The 17,687-nt window shown below is 42.8% G+C and overlaps 2 protein-coding genes across 6 annotated transcripts in view; one reads left to right on the top strand and one right to left on the bottom strand.

Moving 5' to 3' along the window:
* The first annotated feature begins 118 nt into the window (after positions 1-118).
* NDUFAF7 (NADH:ubiquinone oxidoreductase complex assembly factor 7) lies at positions 119-13,111 on the top strand. Of its 4 annotated transcripts, none has more exons than XM_090045120.1 (9): positions 119-343; positions 2,485-2,565; positions 3,753-3,863; positions 5,999-6,152; positions 6,732-6,790; positions 9,603-9,716; positions 10,804-10,947; positions 11,325-11,498; positions 11,879-13,111. In XM_090045120.1, the coding sequence occupies exons 1-9, from the start codon at positions 155-157 to the stop codon at positions 12,095-12,097; spliced, it is 1,245 nt and encodes a 414-aa protein (XP_089901246.1). In that variant the 5' UTR covers positions 119-154; the 3' UTR covers positions 12,098-13,111. The 4 variants fall into 4 exon arrangements, with proteins under 4 accessions (XP_089901246.1, XP_089901236.1, XP_089901255.1 ...); XM_090045110.1 differs by having other exon boundaries at positions 5,999-6,212; positions 11,879-12,251; XM_090045129.1 differs by having other exon boundaries at positions 250-390; positions 5,999-6,212; positions 11,879-12,239.
* Positions 13,112-13,469: 358 nt separating this feature from the next.
* The window catches only part of PRKD3 (protein kinase D3), a 64,463-nt gene continuing 60,245 nt past the window's right edge, over positions 13,470-17,687 (bottom strand). For both annotated transcript variants that reach the window (XM_090045087.1, XM_090045096.1), the window contains one exon: positions 13,470-17,280. In XM_090045087.1, coding sequence (XP_089901213.1) covers positions 17,107-17,280 — 174 coding nt within the window. In that variant the 3' untranslated portion in view covers positions 13,470-17,106. The remainder of the gene's footprint in view (positions 17,281-17,687) is intronic.

Genomic DNA, 17,687 nt, shown 5'->3' with positions numbered 1-17,687 from the left:
TGAGTTGCGCCTGCGGGGAAGCGTGTTGACCGCAGAAGGGTTGTCTAGGCTGGGTGGCGGGCTGGAGCTGGGGCTCGGCCAGGCCGCGCTCGGGGGAGGGAAGGGTTACGGGGCGGCCAGGACCCCGCGCGCAGAGGCGGGGCGAGCGACAGCCATGAGCGTGGCGGTGGGCGCGGGGCGCCGCCTGCTCGGGGCTTTGCGGCGCGTGGCTGGGCAGCGCGCGGGCGGGTCGGGGCCGGAGCCGGGGTTGCTGCAGCTGCAGCGCCTGGCGCTCCGTATCCGCACCGCGGGGCCCCTCTCGGTGGCCGAGTACATGCGGGAGGCGCTCACCCACCCCGCGCAGGTGTGTGTGTGTCCACGTGTGTGTGCGTGTTACGTGTGCACGCCTAGGTAAGAGGGCAGGGGGGATTTGCGCCTTATCGACTGACCCAAGAAGAAAGATACGTCTCACACACACACCACAGGCTTCTGTGAGCTGGCGTCAAGTGAAGAGAACTTCAGCTCACAAAAACTGCCTGTGTGCGTGCGTGCACGTGTGTGTGTGTGTGTGTGCGCATGCATGTCTCTGGGTGTCCGTGTGTCTGTGTGTGCATGTGGGTGTGTGTATGTTCAGGTGTATCTCTTGGCCTCAAAGCAGAGAAGAAACAGCAGAAAAAGGGAAAGAGAAGTAGGGGCCTTCAGCCGTCCCCTGCAGAAAGACCTGCAACTTCTGCAGACAGGCCTGTGGCTCAAGGGTGGGACTCTTAAGTCACCTCAAGACCCATCAACAAGCTGTGGCAAAGGCCTTCCTCAATGCAGGGGTTTGCAGATGATGATGTGTATGCATGTGTTTGTATATATGCATGCGTGTCTGTCACTCAGATCGTATGTATATATGTGCATGTATATGTATGTTCTTTGGTTAGTCTATGAAGTCTAAATCTCGCCTGCTTTCTTAACAGAGTGCCAAACCAGAGGACTCAAGTCCAGTGAACGGGGCCACATCATCTGGCTTATAGGGCTCCCCAGCAGCGGCAGCAATTGGCACAGCCACTGTTCCCCTGCCACCAAATGTCCAAACCCATGTGGGGCCCCATACACCAGACTGCACCCACAGCCCAACCCCATGTGCCATCCTTCTTCCCCTCCCCCCCCAGCAAGCACTGAACAGTTGCTGGCCTGGCTGGTTCTACATGTCACTCGTGGGTCAGCTACCCCCGATCATGAGAAGTTGTTCAGTTTGGCCCCAAGATACCTTCCTCTAATGGGATGGGCAAGCCAGAGCTTGTGGGGGGAGGGAGTGGTTTGCACTATGGCTGCATAACTTTGGGCATCTTGCCAGGAAAGTGGCCAGATTGGTAATGTTGCAACTGGTAAAAGCACAACCCCTGCCCCCACCCCGCCCCCACATGCGCACACTGCATCTCGCATTGAATCATAACAAATGAGGGTTGGAAAGGACCTCAGGTGGTCGATCATCTAGTTCAACCCCCTGCTCTAACCGGGACCATCCCCAACTAGATCATTCAAGCCATTTCATTCCATTATGCCATCTTCCTACCTAGCGCCGTTGTCCACATTTTTCCAGTAAGAAAGAATGTGATAGCATGAGATAAAATTAGCACCTTTTCCCTTGAGGAAACAGCACCCTAGAAATAGACTCATGATTGATTGGCAGATGTGGACAAAACTCTAATTCTCTCTGAGGAAGCCTGAAAGAGGAATAGTGTTTTGTTAAGGCAATTTTTTTTTTCTTACATTCAAACTGTTTCCTGTGTAAAATTTGACAAGTGGTTTTCACATAGGCTGCACTGTCATCAGCATCATTGTATCAAAAAAAAAAAAAAAGCACCTGAGGTTTAGTTTGCCTGTGGTTTACAGCCTACTTCTTAAATATCTCACACGATGTGTTTCCAGCTAGCTAACCAACCACCATCTCATCCTCTACCTTGTTCATTCCAGTTGTCGAGGCAGCACTCCATTCTGTGGCTTGCCAGTATTTGAAGAATGACTTCTCCTCTAGATGGCCATGACGTTTATAAACTAATTCAGAATGCTGCACAGAGTGGACTGGCCTCTCCAATGGACGTGACATCTTCGTACTTTAAAGTTCTGCTGATTAGCAGTCTGAATTTCATAAGGAGCAGTGAGTCTCAGATTTCAGTGGACTGGACATGGGCAGTAGTTACACAGATTGGTTCACTAACAAAAATCTTTTATTTTAAATGTTTGACTTTTAACATTTGATATTTTTCCTTAAGAAACCAAATTCTTTTTTTAACTTTTCCTTGGTAAAAAATTTGCTTGTACAGCCTCAGTTTCCCTTAGGAGTTGAATTGTAGAGTATTTTGGATTTGCTTTGGTTTCTTCAGCATTCAAACTACTTTACTCTTTTAGCACTCTGGAAAATGATTTTGTTTTTAAAGTTGGGTTGCATAGTAAGAGCTGCACTTCAGCACTGAGGCAATAACATTTTATGGTCACTTCTCCCTTTTCTTTCCCTAGGGTTACTACATGCATCATGACATGCTTGGAGAAAAGGGGGACTTTGTGACTTCACCTGAAATAAGCCAGATCTTTGGGGAGGTAAAAGAAAATAGTGCTTCAAATACATTTTGAGAACCTGTGGTTAAATGTGTTACTGATGTCAGTAACAGAAGTATTCTGAACAAAAATTAACACAGGTTAGAACAGGGGTGGCCAACATGCGGCACTGCTGGGCAGCCTGTTTGGGTGGCACACTGTAGAGTGGGGAGGGGACAGGCAGCATAGAGGCAGATAGAGCAGGGAGTGGAAAGCAGAGCAGCAGCTTGGGAAGGGAGCAGAAAGCTAACCAGCAGATGGAGTAAAGGAAAGCATTGGAGCAGCACTTGGGGAAAATGCAGAATGAATTTGTGGCATGCCGGCCAGATTGGTTGGCTCCCACTGCTTTAGAGTTCTAGGCGGAAAAGGGGAAGTTGTAAAAGACACAGAGCACAGCTCTTTTTTTTGTTCCACATAGTGTACATTGATCCTCTTAATGTAAAAGTTGTTACTTGTACAAGTAAAATCTATCAGAACTTCCAAAGACTTGAAAAATTCAGCCTGGGATCTGAAGGCCAAGTCTGGGTTCTCTCGTTATAGATCATCACTAGTAATAAAGGTTGCGTGCAGGTTAAATTGGTCTCTCTGGGACACTTGGGCAAATGTATTGTTAGCAGAGATTGCTGCTCAGGTGTAACTGAGGTTGCAACCCCTATTTGATACATAGTTAACTATTATTTTCAGGCACTAGTCAAGAAACTCACTTGCAGGGATACATTGGTTCTTCAGGGCTGTCAGTAGGTAACAAATAGAAGTCCAGAATCCTTAGACCAGTGATTCTTAACTAGGATGCTGCAGGGTGCCACACAATGCATTGATGGGTTTGCAAACATGATTCACAAGATGACCCCAGAGATTTCAAATCGAAATCCATAGCTGGGGTCTTCTAGAGCTCTTTGCCACAGAAAAACTCAAAAAAAGAGTGAAAACTAAGAACTGCCATTTTTCAAGAGGTGCCTCAAGTCCTAAAAAGGTTGAGAACCAGTGCCTTAGACAAAGCATGTGGGCTGAGTAAAATTTCCACAGCCAGGTTTCTGAGCAGAGTAATGCTTTAAGACCAGAAAACTATAAATTGTCAGAGAATATATTAAGACAAACTGATTTTACAGGTTGAAATGCAAGAATGTATCTCTACCCCTGAACATCATCAAGTCTTGCAGTAAAAGTATTCCTTGTGTTTTTCTTTTCAGTTAATAGGGATATGGTATGTTAGTGAATGGATGGCCACTGGCAAACCTAAAACTTTTCAGCTTGTGGAACTGGGCCCTGGTAGAGGCACTCTTACAGATGATATTTTACGGGTAGGTATAAATAACGCATTCTTTAGGCTTGACTTGCCTATCTCAAGAGTTCTCATAATGCATTGAACCCTGAAATCAGGAATGAAATGCCATTGCATCTGGTGAAGTTTTCATAGCAACTGAATCTGTTTTGATTACTAAAGTACAACTTGAATTTTACCTAGAATTTCTCGGTGTACTCCTGTTATTTTGGTGGAGTTGGGGCTCATAATGAAAAGAAAATACTGAATGCCCCAAGCCTATTTTGCAGATTCACTTCTATTCTAAATACATCTTCACAGAGAGGGTGAGATTATCTCTGTAACATAACCTATAGAAAAGCACTATCTAAGGAAGCAAGTAGATGATGGGATGTTGGTGATATGTAATTTATAGCTCACATTTGAGCCTGCCAAAACCGGACAGCGTTCTAAATACTGAGCATTGTGAACTCCCTTGACTCCACAGGGAATTTTGGAGGCTCATCTTCTTTCAGTGCAAGACTTTCTGATCTTCTGCCGTTTCTCATTTATTCACTTATATGTGCAGTTTGGTTGGTAAAATTTAATTAGTCCTCAATAGAATACAGGAATCCAGTGAAAATATTACAGCTGCTACTTTTTCGTTCATAAACAAGTCAAATGTAATAACGATTGTAAGTATGTGTTTGTAGATGGCTCCTATGAACTCTGTTTTGAAAAACTTGGGTATTGCAGGTGAGCCATTGAACTCTGAAAGCTGTGTTCATTGCAGAGCTCAGTGGAACTGCTCCCTTTATGTCAGGGTTCTTTTGTCATTCTTTAATAGCTAGCATTCAGTTTCATTGCCTTTTTTGTCTCTAAGATATATATATGGCACTGGATTTCTGTCCTCTAGTTCAGTGGTTTTCAAACCTCCAAAAATCACAAAACCCTTTTATATCACTTTTGCTGTGGAACCCCAGCCCATGGGTCTGGACCATCTGAGCTGACATAGAGCCAGGCGATCCAACCCAGTAATGGCAGCGTACCATCTCCTGGCCTGCTTCCCTATTACCCCCCCAGTCTCTTTGCAGAACCTCTAAAGACCTGTTGTGGAAGCCTAAGGTTCTGCCAAACACAGGCTGAAAACCACTGATCTAATTTAAAGACTTCTGTAGAGTCATAGGCCATCCTTTTGCTCTTCTTGCACTCTGTGCCAGGGTTCCTACTGACTTAAAAAGGAGCAAGATTTAATTACTGTAAATGAGCATGGTAGTTCTATGAGAGGCAAAGGTTTTTTGTGGTATCTTTTATTGGACCAACTTGGGACAGATATTAGACCAACTTCTGGGCATAAAGTGTCCTTCCTCAGGTCACAAAAACCCTTTTTTAATATTATAAAAGATATCACTCCTTAATGTCTCAAAAAATCTCTTGCCCCTCATACATTTCTGGATTACCATATCCTGGCTTTCATGTCCTTACTCATATGTTGGACCTTGATTTCTTTTATTTTCCTATCTAATCACACTGATCTCATATTTTGTCATAAGCCAGAGGAAAGAGGACACGAAATTTCCTTAGAGTAGTGCTTTTCAGCCCATGGGTCACAATCCAAAAGCGGGTCGCAAGATTTCAGAGAGTTGCAAGCCACAGGTTGAGAAACACTGATTCCGGGAAAGCACCAAGACTGCAGCAGGACATAGTGGTGGCAGGAAGTTGTCTGCCCCTTCCAGTGGGGGAAGGGGGCAGGGGAGAGCTGCAAGGTTGGGCTGGGTGTTCACAGGGGCAGAGTGGCTGGGAGACGCTGTTCAGGGGGTGGAAGAGGCTGTGACCAGGCTGCCTGGCACAGGACAGCAGCCCCAGCCCAGGGCGGGGGCTACCACAGGCCTCCCCTCCTCCTCCCTCCAACCTATGTCAGGGCAACTCTCGCTCTGCTGCCACCCATGAGCCGGAGCCACTGTGCTTCGGCCCAAGTGGGACAGGGCAGCTGGGGACCCCTCCAGCAGGGCTGGGAGGCAGGAGGGTGGGGGAGGGGGCTGTGGGTTGGGAGTGAGGTACAGTGGCAGGGCTGCGGGGTGGGGGCTGGGGGTCAGGAGTTAGGGATACCAGCATGGTCAGGGGAGTGGAGGGGGCAGCATATAAAGGCCTGCAGCATGTAACTGCTTACCAAATTTATCCTTTTTGTATTTACAGGTCTTTCACCAGCTTGGCTCTTTACTCAATAAATGTAACATTTCTATTCATCTGGTAGAAGTGAGCCCCAAATTAAGTGAGATCCAAGCACTGGCCCTGACAGGGGAGAATATACAACCAGAATCAGATGATACTTCCTCTTTCTACATGAAAGGTACTAGTAAGACTGGAATTCCAATTTTCTGGTACAGAACCCTTCAAGATGTGCCAGAAGGTAGGTGGTTTGAATGTTCTGGTAATGATTGCTTCCTTCTCTAATTCTTGATCTTTTTTTAAACCAGAGAGCTTCTTGGTAGAGTGGTTATAGGTGGAAACATAATTTTGCATAAAATGATTACTACTTATGAGTTTGGGCAGGAGGGGGGGCATAGTCTCAGTAATGGCCACTGCTTCAGGTTTCCCCATGCTTGGGATACCCAGCGTGAGACATTTTGTGAGCCTGTGCAGGTCCCATTGCCTTCAGTTGCACTTGTGGGTTTATGATACAGCAGACAATCAAGCTCATACAGTCCTGGGTTGGGAGTCCAAAAATATAAGCACCTGAAATTAGGGACCAGTTGTGAAAATGTGGTTCTCACAATCTGGGCTTCTGTTGGGGAATAATGGTAATCAGCTATTTCTCAGGGACACTGACTGCCTTCATTTGTTAGAGTGCTTCTTGATTTCCAAATGGAACATGCTGTGGAAGTTTATGTTGAAATATGAAGTAATCTTTTTTCATTTCCTTTTACAGGTAACAGCTTTTATTTAGCACATGAATTTTTTGATGCTCTACCAATACATAAATTCCAGGTACAGCTAGAAGCCCATTGAGAGTGGGACTTTTCTATTTAAAGGATGCTTAGACTATAGAAGTCTACACTATAGTGTAGCACTACAGTGCTAGATTGGGGCTTGTCTTTAACCATATCATTTAAATTTTAAAATACATTTCTCTAATGCAGAGGTGTCAAAGATATGGCCCACAGAGCTCCTGGATAGGCTGGAAATGTAGGGGCATGGCCCACTGCTGAAAACAAGTATATGGAGCCAGATTGAAGACACATTTCAGAGGCAGTGGGGTATAAGCAATGGCTGCATTACAGGACTGTACAAAATTTCATTGGGTGTTTCATTTTGAAGCTGTTTCGATGGGTTTCAAGCTCGAAACAGCGAAATCAAAATGAAACAAAAGACTTTGAAATGAAACAAGGACACTTGAAACATTTCGAAGCCAGGCTTTCTTGGCTTCAGTGCTGGTCCCAGCTGGCAGCAACAGCCTCCTCTCATCCTGTGTGCAGATCTGGGCTCCATGCCCCTCAGGAGTCTGGCACAGCCCTGCAGCCCTCCCAAAGGTGTGAGCCCCCAGATCTGCACACAGGATGACAGCGTGCTGCTGTTCCTGGCTGGAGGCAGCAGCAGCAGTCTTCCTGGCACTTGGCATGGGCTGCACCCAGCACCAGTCCCGGGCAGCAACGGGATAGCCTCTCATCCTGCATGCGGATCTAGGGACCCACACCCCTGCAAGGAGTCCAGCACAGCTCCACAGCCTTCCTGAGGGTGCAGGACCGTGGGTGTCTGGTGCCTCTTGAGTCACCAGTCAGTGACCAGGACGGGGTCCCCCACAGCCAGTCTTACTCCCTGAACTCTCGCAGCCACTTTTGCTGGCAGCCCCGCTCCCCAGCTGGCGCTCGCAAGGGGGAGCACTGGTGCTGCCGTCTGCCCACCAGCTTAATGGGGAGTGCAGCCTGACAGGCAGTGCACATGCACCCCTGTGCACCCCCTACATGTCACCTCTGTGCAGGACCCCAGATCTGCACACGGGATGACAGGAGGTTGCCACTACCGGCAAGTGTCACAAGTTTTGCTTTGAACAGTTTGAGGTGCAGTTTCCCAGAAACTTCTGCACCTATCCCCTTGAAACTTGGGTTTCATGCCCTTGGAAGGGGCTACCATCCCCACAATTTTCATCCGAATCAGGCAAGCAATGACAAAGTTTTAGGCATTTTCATGACCCATTATAGCCTATGGGCGTAACAGTTTTGACAAAACAAAATGAAACAGTGCTTCAGAACGACAAAACAAAACAGTATCCCTTCAAAACGGTGCTGTTTTGCACAGCCCTAGCCTATGCTATTACCACTCACCCTGCTATTATAGAAACTCATTCCCAACAGGACAACACCCTGTCCCTGCTCAAATTCACAGCCCCGCTAGGAACCCTGCATCCTGGGGTGAAAGATGGAGCCTGTGGTCCAGATCTGGCTCTGCAAGGGTGAGTGAGAAGGGAGTGAGTTCGACAATACTGCTCTAAAGGATTTTGCATGACTTAGTGTTCTCAATTTAACTGCTGTAAAATTAAGAGCAATAAAATATAAGCTGTATAGCAGAATGGTTCATTAATGGAAAACATTTTCTTCGTCAGCAGAACTTAATAGGCTTTCAGTTCTGCACAAATAAAAAGTCATGTTGTGATTTATATTGGACTAATAAAAGATGCAAGAGAAATAGATATTCTTATTTCATTGAGTATTACATACCAGTAATGTGATTGGTACAGTATGAAACAGAAAATGAGCAGTTTTAAAGAGCCTTCATTTGTATTCATGACTGTAACAGTTGAAGTAATGGTTTCTAACCTCAGAATAAATTTAAATCTCTTCTGAATGTTGAAACAGGAACTATTCCTGTAAGTTTAAAGCCCAAAGATTGGTTATACACAATTTTTGTGTAATATACACCACATATAATACTCACCTTGTTTTTGAAAGGCAGAATGAATAAGAAAAGGTTTTTCCAGTTATGGCTGCATAGAGCAAGGACAGAGCCTAGTCTTCAGTTGACTCCCCCTCCCTTTCCAGCTTAAGCAGTAGCTAAGGCCTTAACTTTAGTTGAAACTTATTTCCATAGGTGGATCTATGGTTTTGAAAAGAAATAAAGAGTCTCCGAGGCTGTGAAATAGGAGCAGACAGCCAACTTCTCAGAAGAAATGTTAGCTTGATTGGTGGAACATCAAGACCATTAAAAAGGATGAGCAATTATTAATACTTCTGGAGTGAAGAACAAGGAGCCATTAAGTTAACTGACTCTCTCAGCAGCCTGAATAATAATGCGAGAGCTGCTGCACTGTGGAGTGGAAATCTAGGCAGGGTGTTTCTTGCCCAGTCAGAAAGCCACCTTCCCCACATAATACATACATCCCAATTTTGAGGCAAAAGGGGAGTATTGTACATAAGAAAAACACAGTAGTATTTAAATTATGGTAAAAAAAAGTGTGCAGCTAGGTGACTTGTTAGAGCCCTTCATTTACAGAGGAGGGAGCTGAAGGCAGATTTTTTTTCCATGAAGTCTTCTTTATTCAAACTTACTCCCTACATTGCTCTATCTTAGCAGTTGATTCCACTATACCAGTTCCCCCAAGCCTTCGCTAAGACTCATTCAGTTGCCTGAATGAATTAGTTAAGTTTGGTAAATGGGGTGGTCTTTTCTAGGCATGGGCCTAGTACTGTTTTTCCTAAAATATTCAAAAATATATACAAGCCTCTGTGGTTTGGTAAGCTATTTAGATCAGATTGGAGTCTTCATAAGTTACAGTTTGGAATGTAAAATAGCTTTTATTTATCAGAGAACAGAAAAGGGCTGGCGTGAAGTGTTGATTGATATAGATCCAGAAGTTCCAGATAAGCTGCGGTTTGTTCTGGCACCAGCTGTCACCCCAGCTGCCAAATATTTTATACAGGTAAGATTCAAGCTACTGTCAAGCATCTAGTTATTTCCTCTTCCAGTTACTATTTTTGAATCCATCCATTTCTCACCCCAATCGCAACTTATTCAGCAGGGAATATTTGGTTTCATACTACATCATCAGGTGAGTGATTTATCACCATATATGCTGTGTGAGGCTTGTAATTTCTGGAACAGTGTTATCTGGGTATATTAGAAACAACAAACAATTACAATTTTGACATTTGGAAGACAGCCAAGTCCTTACACATTTCAGTATTTTAAGTTAGAGCAGATGAGCTCAATGCAACACTTTTCCAGATGAATGCCACTTTTCTTTCCTAAATCATTGTCTAGTTTTAAATAGCAGTTTAACTGAATAAAGCCTTTGGTGATAGTGTTATGGTAATGTCATGACAGTTGAACCTGATGGAGGTGGTCTGCCTTCTGATTAGAAAGACAGTTCTCTTCATGCTCCACTGGGGAACGGTGCATGAGCTTGTCCTCTGTTAACATTTTAATGAGAGAATTGTGACATGCTGTCTGAAAAAGCCATAGCCAAAACCAACTTGAGTATCTATGAAGACAGCCTAGAGCCTGATTCTCAAACAGGGTACTGTAGGAATGGGGTGCCTCAGCATTAGCCTTGTAAAAGAGAGAATGGAGGAAGGAAAAGGAAACAAATCCTAGCCTACAGCCTACTCTTCCCTGCAACTACAGATCTGTGGCTCAGGCTTAGACTCTTTATAAAGTCATCTCAAGACCCCTGGTAGAGATCATCCTTGAATTGAGGGATTGCTGATGAGGAGCCATGTTAGGGGTGCAAGTATAAAAGTCACAAGATAAACCCAGAGATTGCCAGAAAACTCCTGACCTGGAGGAATTGCTTTATTTTCCTGTAGTAAAACAAGCTACTAAAAACTAAAGAGTTCACATTTTCAGGAGTCTAATGAGGTTGAGAGCCACCAGCCTGCAGTATGATGTACAACCCTAGTAAGACAAAGCAAATTACAAGGGAGGAAGTAAGAGTGAAAAACTCTCATTTCTCCAGTTACTCAGCATGCTCGTCAATTTCTGTAGTTTAACCCTTGATCCTGCATTAGGATGAAGAACCAAGGGACCATGTGGAAGTATGTCCTGATGCTGGTGTCCTCATTCAGAAACTCGCTTGCCGCATTGAAAAGGATGGAGGAGCTGCATTGATTGCTGATTATGGTCATGATGGAACCAAGACTGACACTTTCAGGGTAAATTTGGTAGTTACCTTGCTCTTTTCTGGATCACACTATAGGAAATTGCTGTCATTAGTAGCACAAGCCAACATTCTGAAAAAAGTGTATCCAGGTGAGACGCACCTTAATGGCATTACTGTTAAATGGTATTAACAAACTGCTGCAGTCTAGACTACATTTGGGCAAAGAACTGCTTATTTGAAGGGTATAGAGAAATAGGGGCTTGTGTGGCAGGGGAGGGATGAAGGAGAAGGATCCTTTCCACCGGTAATTCAATTTTAAAATTACTTTTTGCCCCACATGCATCTTTTCCCAGTTTATTCTTGGTCTTCTGTCACGTTTTGGTGACAGGGAGGGTAGTGGTTGAGGAGGCGTTTCTGTTATTTTTTCAGGGCTTCCGCAATCATAAGCTTCATGATGTTTTGATAGCACCGGGTACTGCAGACTTGACAGCAGATGTTGACTTCAGCTACCTCCGAAGGATGACCCAGGGAAGAGTAGCTGCCTTGGGGCCTATAGCACAACAAGAATTCTTAAAAAATATGGGCATTGATGTCCGGCTACAGGTATGGTTCTGTATGTGCACATAGACACTACTGCTGATCCATAGGTGCTACTTCTGGTACCAGATCTTTTTTTATTTAAAAACCTCTTGTTTTAAATAGGCCAAGGCTATTGGTATTTCTGGGCAAATCAAAACCATTTCCAATTCCTTAAATAATTATCCATTAACTTATATTTGAAATGGCTCTACCATCCATGGTCTGTATTTTAAAAGTAATTTTATGCCAACAGTTGATCCTCCACTCAACAGCGTGGCTCTCACCTTTCTACACTTGTATTATCCTACACAGTAAATGGAAGGAGGAGGTGGACAGTGTATCTGAAGTGAGAGAGAGAAGACAAGTAGTTACCATATAGCAAACATTAATTGTTTTCCTTCCAGGTACTGTTGCAGAATTCACACGATGTGACAGTTCGTGAGCAGTTGATTCGTGGCTACCAGATGCTTACCGATCCCAAGAAAATGGGAGAGCGTTTTTATTTTTTTGCACTGCTGCCTCATCATAGACTTAAAAGTTCTGACAAGCAAGTGAATCCAGGTCACGCAAAATCTCCTGTCTCTGCACCTATTGCTGGATTTGGTGAACTGCTGTGGCAGTAAATCCAAAAGTTCCTATTCTTAATAAAAGAGGAAAGTTTTCCATGCTAACCTATTAAAAGAATGACAGTAAAAAGTCTATCTTTACACACACACACACAAAATTAAGAAAATAACCATGGAATTTTCTTGCGAAAGTCACCACCTTGCATAATTACAAATACTGTCAAGATGTATCCACATTAGTCTGTCTTCGTGCTAATCTGTAAACACGAAATCTCCCACTTTTGTCCTACTTTCCCAGGCAGCTTCCTTGTTTATTACCTCAGGTGTATCAGCACTTCAGTGCTGGCTGGAGTCCTAAGAAAAAGGGTCAGACACATGCCCCACCCCCACTTTTGTAAGTATTTCCTGCCAGTCACAAGCAATTTTATTTTCAGCCCTGCTATTCACTGTTGTTACTGCAACATCCTGTAGTTTAATCAGTTGGAGGCAACTAGAATGACCTGCCAGAAATGGAGCAAGTTTTACACACTAACAAACTCACTGGACATTAATGAAAATAGGTTTCAGTAGAGTTTTACTCTTCAGCTTAAGTCTTGCTATAAAGCTTAGCAAAGCACCCTGTGAAGTTAAAGGTTACTATTTCTTTTCGACAGTCTAGCAGCCAGCCATGTTTTTTGGCAGCAGGTCAGAATAGTCCAGTTCATGTCCAAAGCAAGCCAGCACTGGACCTAGCCATTGCCACTGCTTCCCCATGCTGGCACATCTATGTGGAACACAGCACAGGTGAATACCCTGCCACCTGGTTGCAACATGGGCAACACCCCCTCTACAAACCACTCCTAAAGCTCCAGATCTGCAGGCCAGGTCTAATGGCTCCATGGGTCAGATCCAGCTGATAGGCTATAGACTGCCAACCTCTCACCTACTGGACGCGAAAAATGAGTGGTCATATACAACTACTTCTTTCTCTTCTGCTCCATGGAAGAAGCAAGCTGACAGTACAGTGTGGGAACAGGAACAAGGAATCTCTTCTTCCCATTCTTAATGCAGCTGCTCCAGATAGGGAAGCATAATTATGACTTGAATTAAAGGGGAAATAGTGAAGTACCTAATAGCAGGCCTCCTTTGTACACCTAATAAGTATTTTATGTTTTACCACTGCTTGTCACATGCCAGGTTGCAGTCTCCCTTCAGTGTTGTTACAACGTCACTGTTACAATGAACAGGAATTATGTACAACCTACAATATAGCGTATGCAGTAGGTGCGTTTTTCTTTCCTCACAGTTCTAAGCCAGATTCTGCACCACTGCAGTAAACAGGAGTTAAATCAAGCTTTAAGAGCTGTTACGTTAATGAAAGATTAGGCTCTTTAATAAACTTTAAACAAAAGAAGAAAAGATTTTACATCTCTCATGTAGCAGTATTGAGAATACACTAGTATTCTGGTACAGCTTCAGGACATTAAACAAAATATATAGAGAATAAAAATAAGTGATCTCTTACAGCATTCAAAATTAAATAGCAGCATCTGGAACTGAGCAAAGCTTTAAAAAAAGGCAATTAAATATAGCAAAGGAATGTGTAAAATTCTTAAATTTGAACTATAGGATGTTCCTGAATTTCTACTGGTTTGGTAAAAGAATGAACTACAAGAAGAAACTGCTACAAGAGGATACTGGACTATAATCCAGAATTCAGCAATATGAAAGTGAAAATCCAAAACATTTCCCATTAAGGGATACTACAACAGATAAACCCTCACACACTTTTAATATATTACAATTTAATAGTAAGTAAAGTAGTTGTGAAATGTCCTCTGGATTCTAAATATGGAGGTCAGGAACCATCTTCCAAGTCACTGTTCATAAGATTTGTGCTAAAGAGCTGTTGTTTTTGTAGGTGCAGTAAATTAACCCAATTTCCACAGCTATGAATGGATCAACACAAGTACAGACACAAAAAGTTGTTTCAAAGGACATTTTAAAGCAAGGGGAAGGAAGGAATTCATGCAAATGGAACAGGACAAATCTGATAGGGAAATAAATTTTATTTTCAAGCTTATCAGAGGATATTTACAAACAATGGGAAGTATAAAAATATAAAAAGTACTTGACAGTGTCCTTTTGAGGCTATAAGTTTTACAAGAGCTTTTTTTCTAGCATCATAGCACTACTTGCATGAATGCAATGTATTTCATTGGCGGAGGATTTTTTTTTTTAAATGCATCTTACCGCCATGAAAAAGTCACAGGATAAGAGAAAGGGGCATGAAAAACTAAGCAAATTTTACTAATAATTTCTCTTCTAAATTTTTTGGTTTTGGTAGGTTAACTTTCAACTCCATAATCTTATCTCCCAACCTCGTGAAATCTAGATTTTAACAATCTGTACTTTAATATTAAGCCCATTCTCATTTTTTTAATTGAAATTGGGAATTCTGAGTAGCTCCTTTTTGGAAAGCAGCGCTTCAGAGGGGAAATGGAGCATAGGCCTCTTACTCCACTAAAACTAGCTTCTCCTCCAAGCCTGCTTCAGTGCTCCCCCCAGTCCCTGCCTTTAAATGCAACTGAAGGTCTTGAAATGAGTTAACAACATCAAGTCAAAGTTTAGAAGCAGCCCAACCACATCTGAAGTGAAGGCAGGCTAAGGGGAAAATGGCGTCTCTGAAATTTGTCACCTGAGAAACGGAAACAGCTAAAAAAGAAAGCATTTCTTCCAAAAACTGGTCGCTAACAGCCCGACAACTCCAGAAGCTATCATTCTACTTCAAAAACTAAAATTATTCCTTCCTCTCAGTAAAAAGACCAATCTGCAAATCTTCCTTGGACGGAGCTGCAAAGATAAAGAATAAATTTCATCTCCCAGTGTAATTCCCTTACACTGCTTCAGCAGCACACGTGGGAGTGAATTTGCCCAGTGTAGGAATGATGTATAAAGCCCACTGCATTAGCCTGAGACTATGGGCATGCTAGGAGATGGCATACGTAAGGCAAGGAGTATACAGAGCACAAATCACCCCATTGGTGGCTGTAGGGAGAAATCATATAATGACACAGTCTCAGAAACAAACCAGTATTCCAGGTAATGGGGTAAAGGTGACTGCTGTCCCATTTGGGAAGGCAGTTCAGAATTTCACTCTATGGGGATTAAGCTGCTTGTAACATGGATCTCTACAAAATGGAGCAACAGAATCTGGGCTGAGAAAGACCAACACGAAAAGGGTATGTTATGGACCCAGCTCTACTCTCAGATATGCACTTGTGCCATATCCACTGATATCACTGCCAGTTCACATGTGTATGTAAGAACAGCTGATAACCCTGAAACAACTTTGCAAAACCATCATTAAAAATCTACTTCCCTGCCCTTACCTGAATAATGACAATGAAAAATTAACATTTTAATACAAAAAGTTAGCTCTTCTAAGAAACTGGGGCTGCACCAAAGGTTTCTACTGCCCTTGCAGTTAAAACCTAGGAGTATTTACTTAAAAAATAAAATCATGACAGAGGTGTCCAAAGCTAACTTCAGTTTCAGAACTGGGAGTGGTTATCTGGGATATACAGAACCATGCATCAACTCCCAATGTGACTGCATTCACATGATGCAAAGAGAAAATCTATGCTCATTAAACAAATTAAAAAATGTTACATGGAAGATTTTTTTCCCCCCCTTCTGCCTCCATGTAAAATACTGGGCACAGGATTTTCTTGAAACCATAGACTTGGGATGCTGACCTATCTTCTGGCAGCATCATTTCTGAAGGAAGCTGCAGCACTCAATGGCTGAGCATCTGTAAACCGAGGTCTATTAAAAAGCTACTTGGGAGTGTCTCTGGGCCTCACAAATTCAGTTTCATAAAAATTACAGGGTTAAGGAAAGTAGCAGAGGAAAAAAGGTGAGAGGGGAGTGCAGGTGAAAGACTGGAAAGCAAAATGTGGTAGTAGGTTGAACTAGGAGAGACTGATGCTTTGTTATATTGTCCCAGCAGCAGCCATATGTAGGCCTGCAGCCACTTTAACTTCTGTTCTCTTGAAACTGGAAGTGGGGCCCTAATTCCATTTAGAAAAGGAGTACAGAAAGCACCTGTTAGGCCACAAATATTGGTGAAAAGGTAAGTTCAGGGCACCTACAATGAGTATTCAATATTAAAATGTTTGGTTATTCAAACTAGAAGAAATGCATTTTATATGGTTTCTGTAGTTTTTCACACCCTCCCACAAGAAACTATTTTCCCAGGGGAAGGATATGCTACATAAAGCCTTGTGAGCTATTTGTGTATTATATGGGAAATTAAGGCAAAACGCCATTGGTATTTATCCAAGGCATGTGCAAATCTTGGACACTAATGTACATCCTACCGTGGTTTAACGGACAGCATTAGGGACTTGGATTTTTGATTGTCTTTTCTTTAGATTGTCAGTTAACATTCATTAGGAACATAAAATGAGGTCTTGCTATCTTCTTCCAACATCTGGAGAAAGGTCTTTCAATTTGACAGGGCTATAAGCAACCAGTCTAACAGTAACAAACTGTTCTTTCACCTGTCAGAGTATACAACCTAATTCAGCATATTTTGATGCAATTTAGTCAAGGTATACAATATTGAGTTCTTTTTACAGCCTCTTGCCACAATTTACAACCTAGCAAAGGGGAGATGTATCTAAATACCAGAAAACAGTACTCTATGGCTTAGTAAATAAGGGAGTAGGAAACAATAAAAAATTGTTATTGCGTAGGCTACAAAAACGTGGAAAATGCACACCACACATTCAGTCTGTATGCATTACACATCAGCAATGGCTTTGTAACCATGTAGCTAGTGAAATGTTACCTAACTTGTTATGGGCTTATCCCACTGTCAGATCACATTTCATAGTTGAAGTTAAGAGATGGAGAAACATTTTTCAGATCACTTCATCTAGCTGCCTGCCAGTGCAGGATCCTTCATGGTTTGGGGACTGAATCAATGAACATCATCCAAAGGAGTAACAGCTGTTCAGGAGAATATCAGCATCAGTTTCTGCCTGGAGTGCCTTTCTGTAATGCAGTTAGCATGATGAAAATTAAGGGTCTTCTTCCATATCGTCTGGATTTGGAGCCATAATGAAATGTTGGGGGTATTCAAGGTTGTGCTCATGAGCATGTTCTTTCCAGCGAGCGTCATCACTCTCATGGGTAATGTAACGCTCTCCAATGCGAGTTTCAAACTCTCTCAGGTCAAGCCAAGTCTGATAATCCTTTAAAAACAAAACGGGGACTAGTTCAAGAAACTTTATAGCAGCACAATAGTCAGAGAAATTTCGCAGTTCTAGATTTTAATTGAAGATGATTAACTGGAAGACAAAGATCAATCAAAATGAGACTAGGTTCCCATGCAGTAGCCTAACCTGAAATAAATTAAATCCCTCCGATTTTAATTCTACAATTAAATTTAATATCTGTAATTTATCAAAGGTAAATGATTCCAAAACAGACATATAACAACTGTGACACTAGGTTAAAATTAAATTATGTATATAAAAATATTATCGTTGCAATTAAAACACTAATCTCAAAGAACTGCCGACTGGGCTTTTCCTTCAGAATTCCCTAGACACAAAAACAGAGATTAAATAAAGAAGGGAGAGGAAGCCATAGGGCTGTG

This window comes from Crocodylus siamensis, chromosome 1 (assembly GCF_052110815.1).
Source record: "Crocodylus siamensis isolate JL-2025a chromosome 1, ASM5211081v1, whole genome shotgun sequence".
Taxonomy (NCBI): Eukaryota; Metazoa; Chordata; order Crocodylia; family Crocodylidae; genus Crocodylus; species Crocodylus siamensis.
This window is presented reverse-complemented; position numbering and strand designations above follow the sequence as displayed.

Excerpts from the sequence above, each read along its gene's own strand:
- NDUFAF7 (XM_090045110.1), top strand. The coding sequence starts at position 155 with ATGAGCGTGGCGGTGGGCGCGGGGCGCCGCCTGCTCGGGGCTTTGCGG. Across the intron at positions 344-2,484 it reads CGCTCACCCACCCCGCGCAG|GGTTACTACATGCATCATGA; the intron begins GTGTGTGTGTGT and ends TTCTTTCCCTAG. Across the intron at positions 9,717-10,803 it reads CTGCCAAATATTTTATACAG|GATGAAGAACCAAGGGACCA; the intron begins GTAAGATTCAAG and ends ATCCTGCATTAG.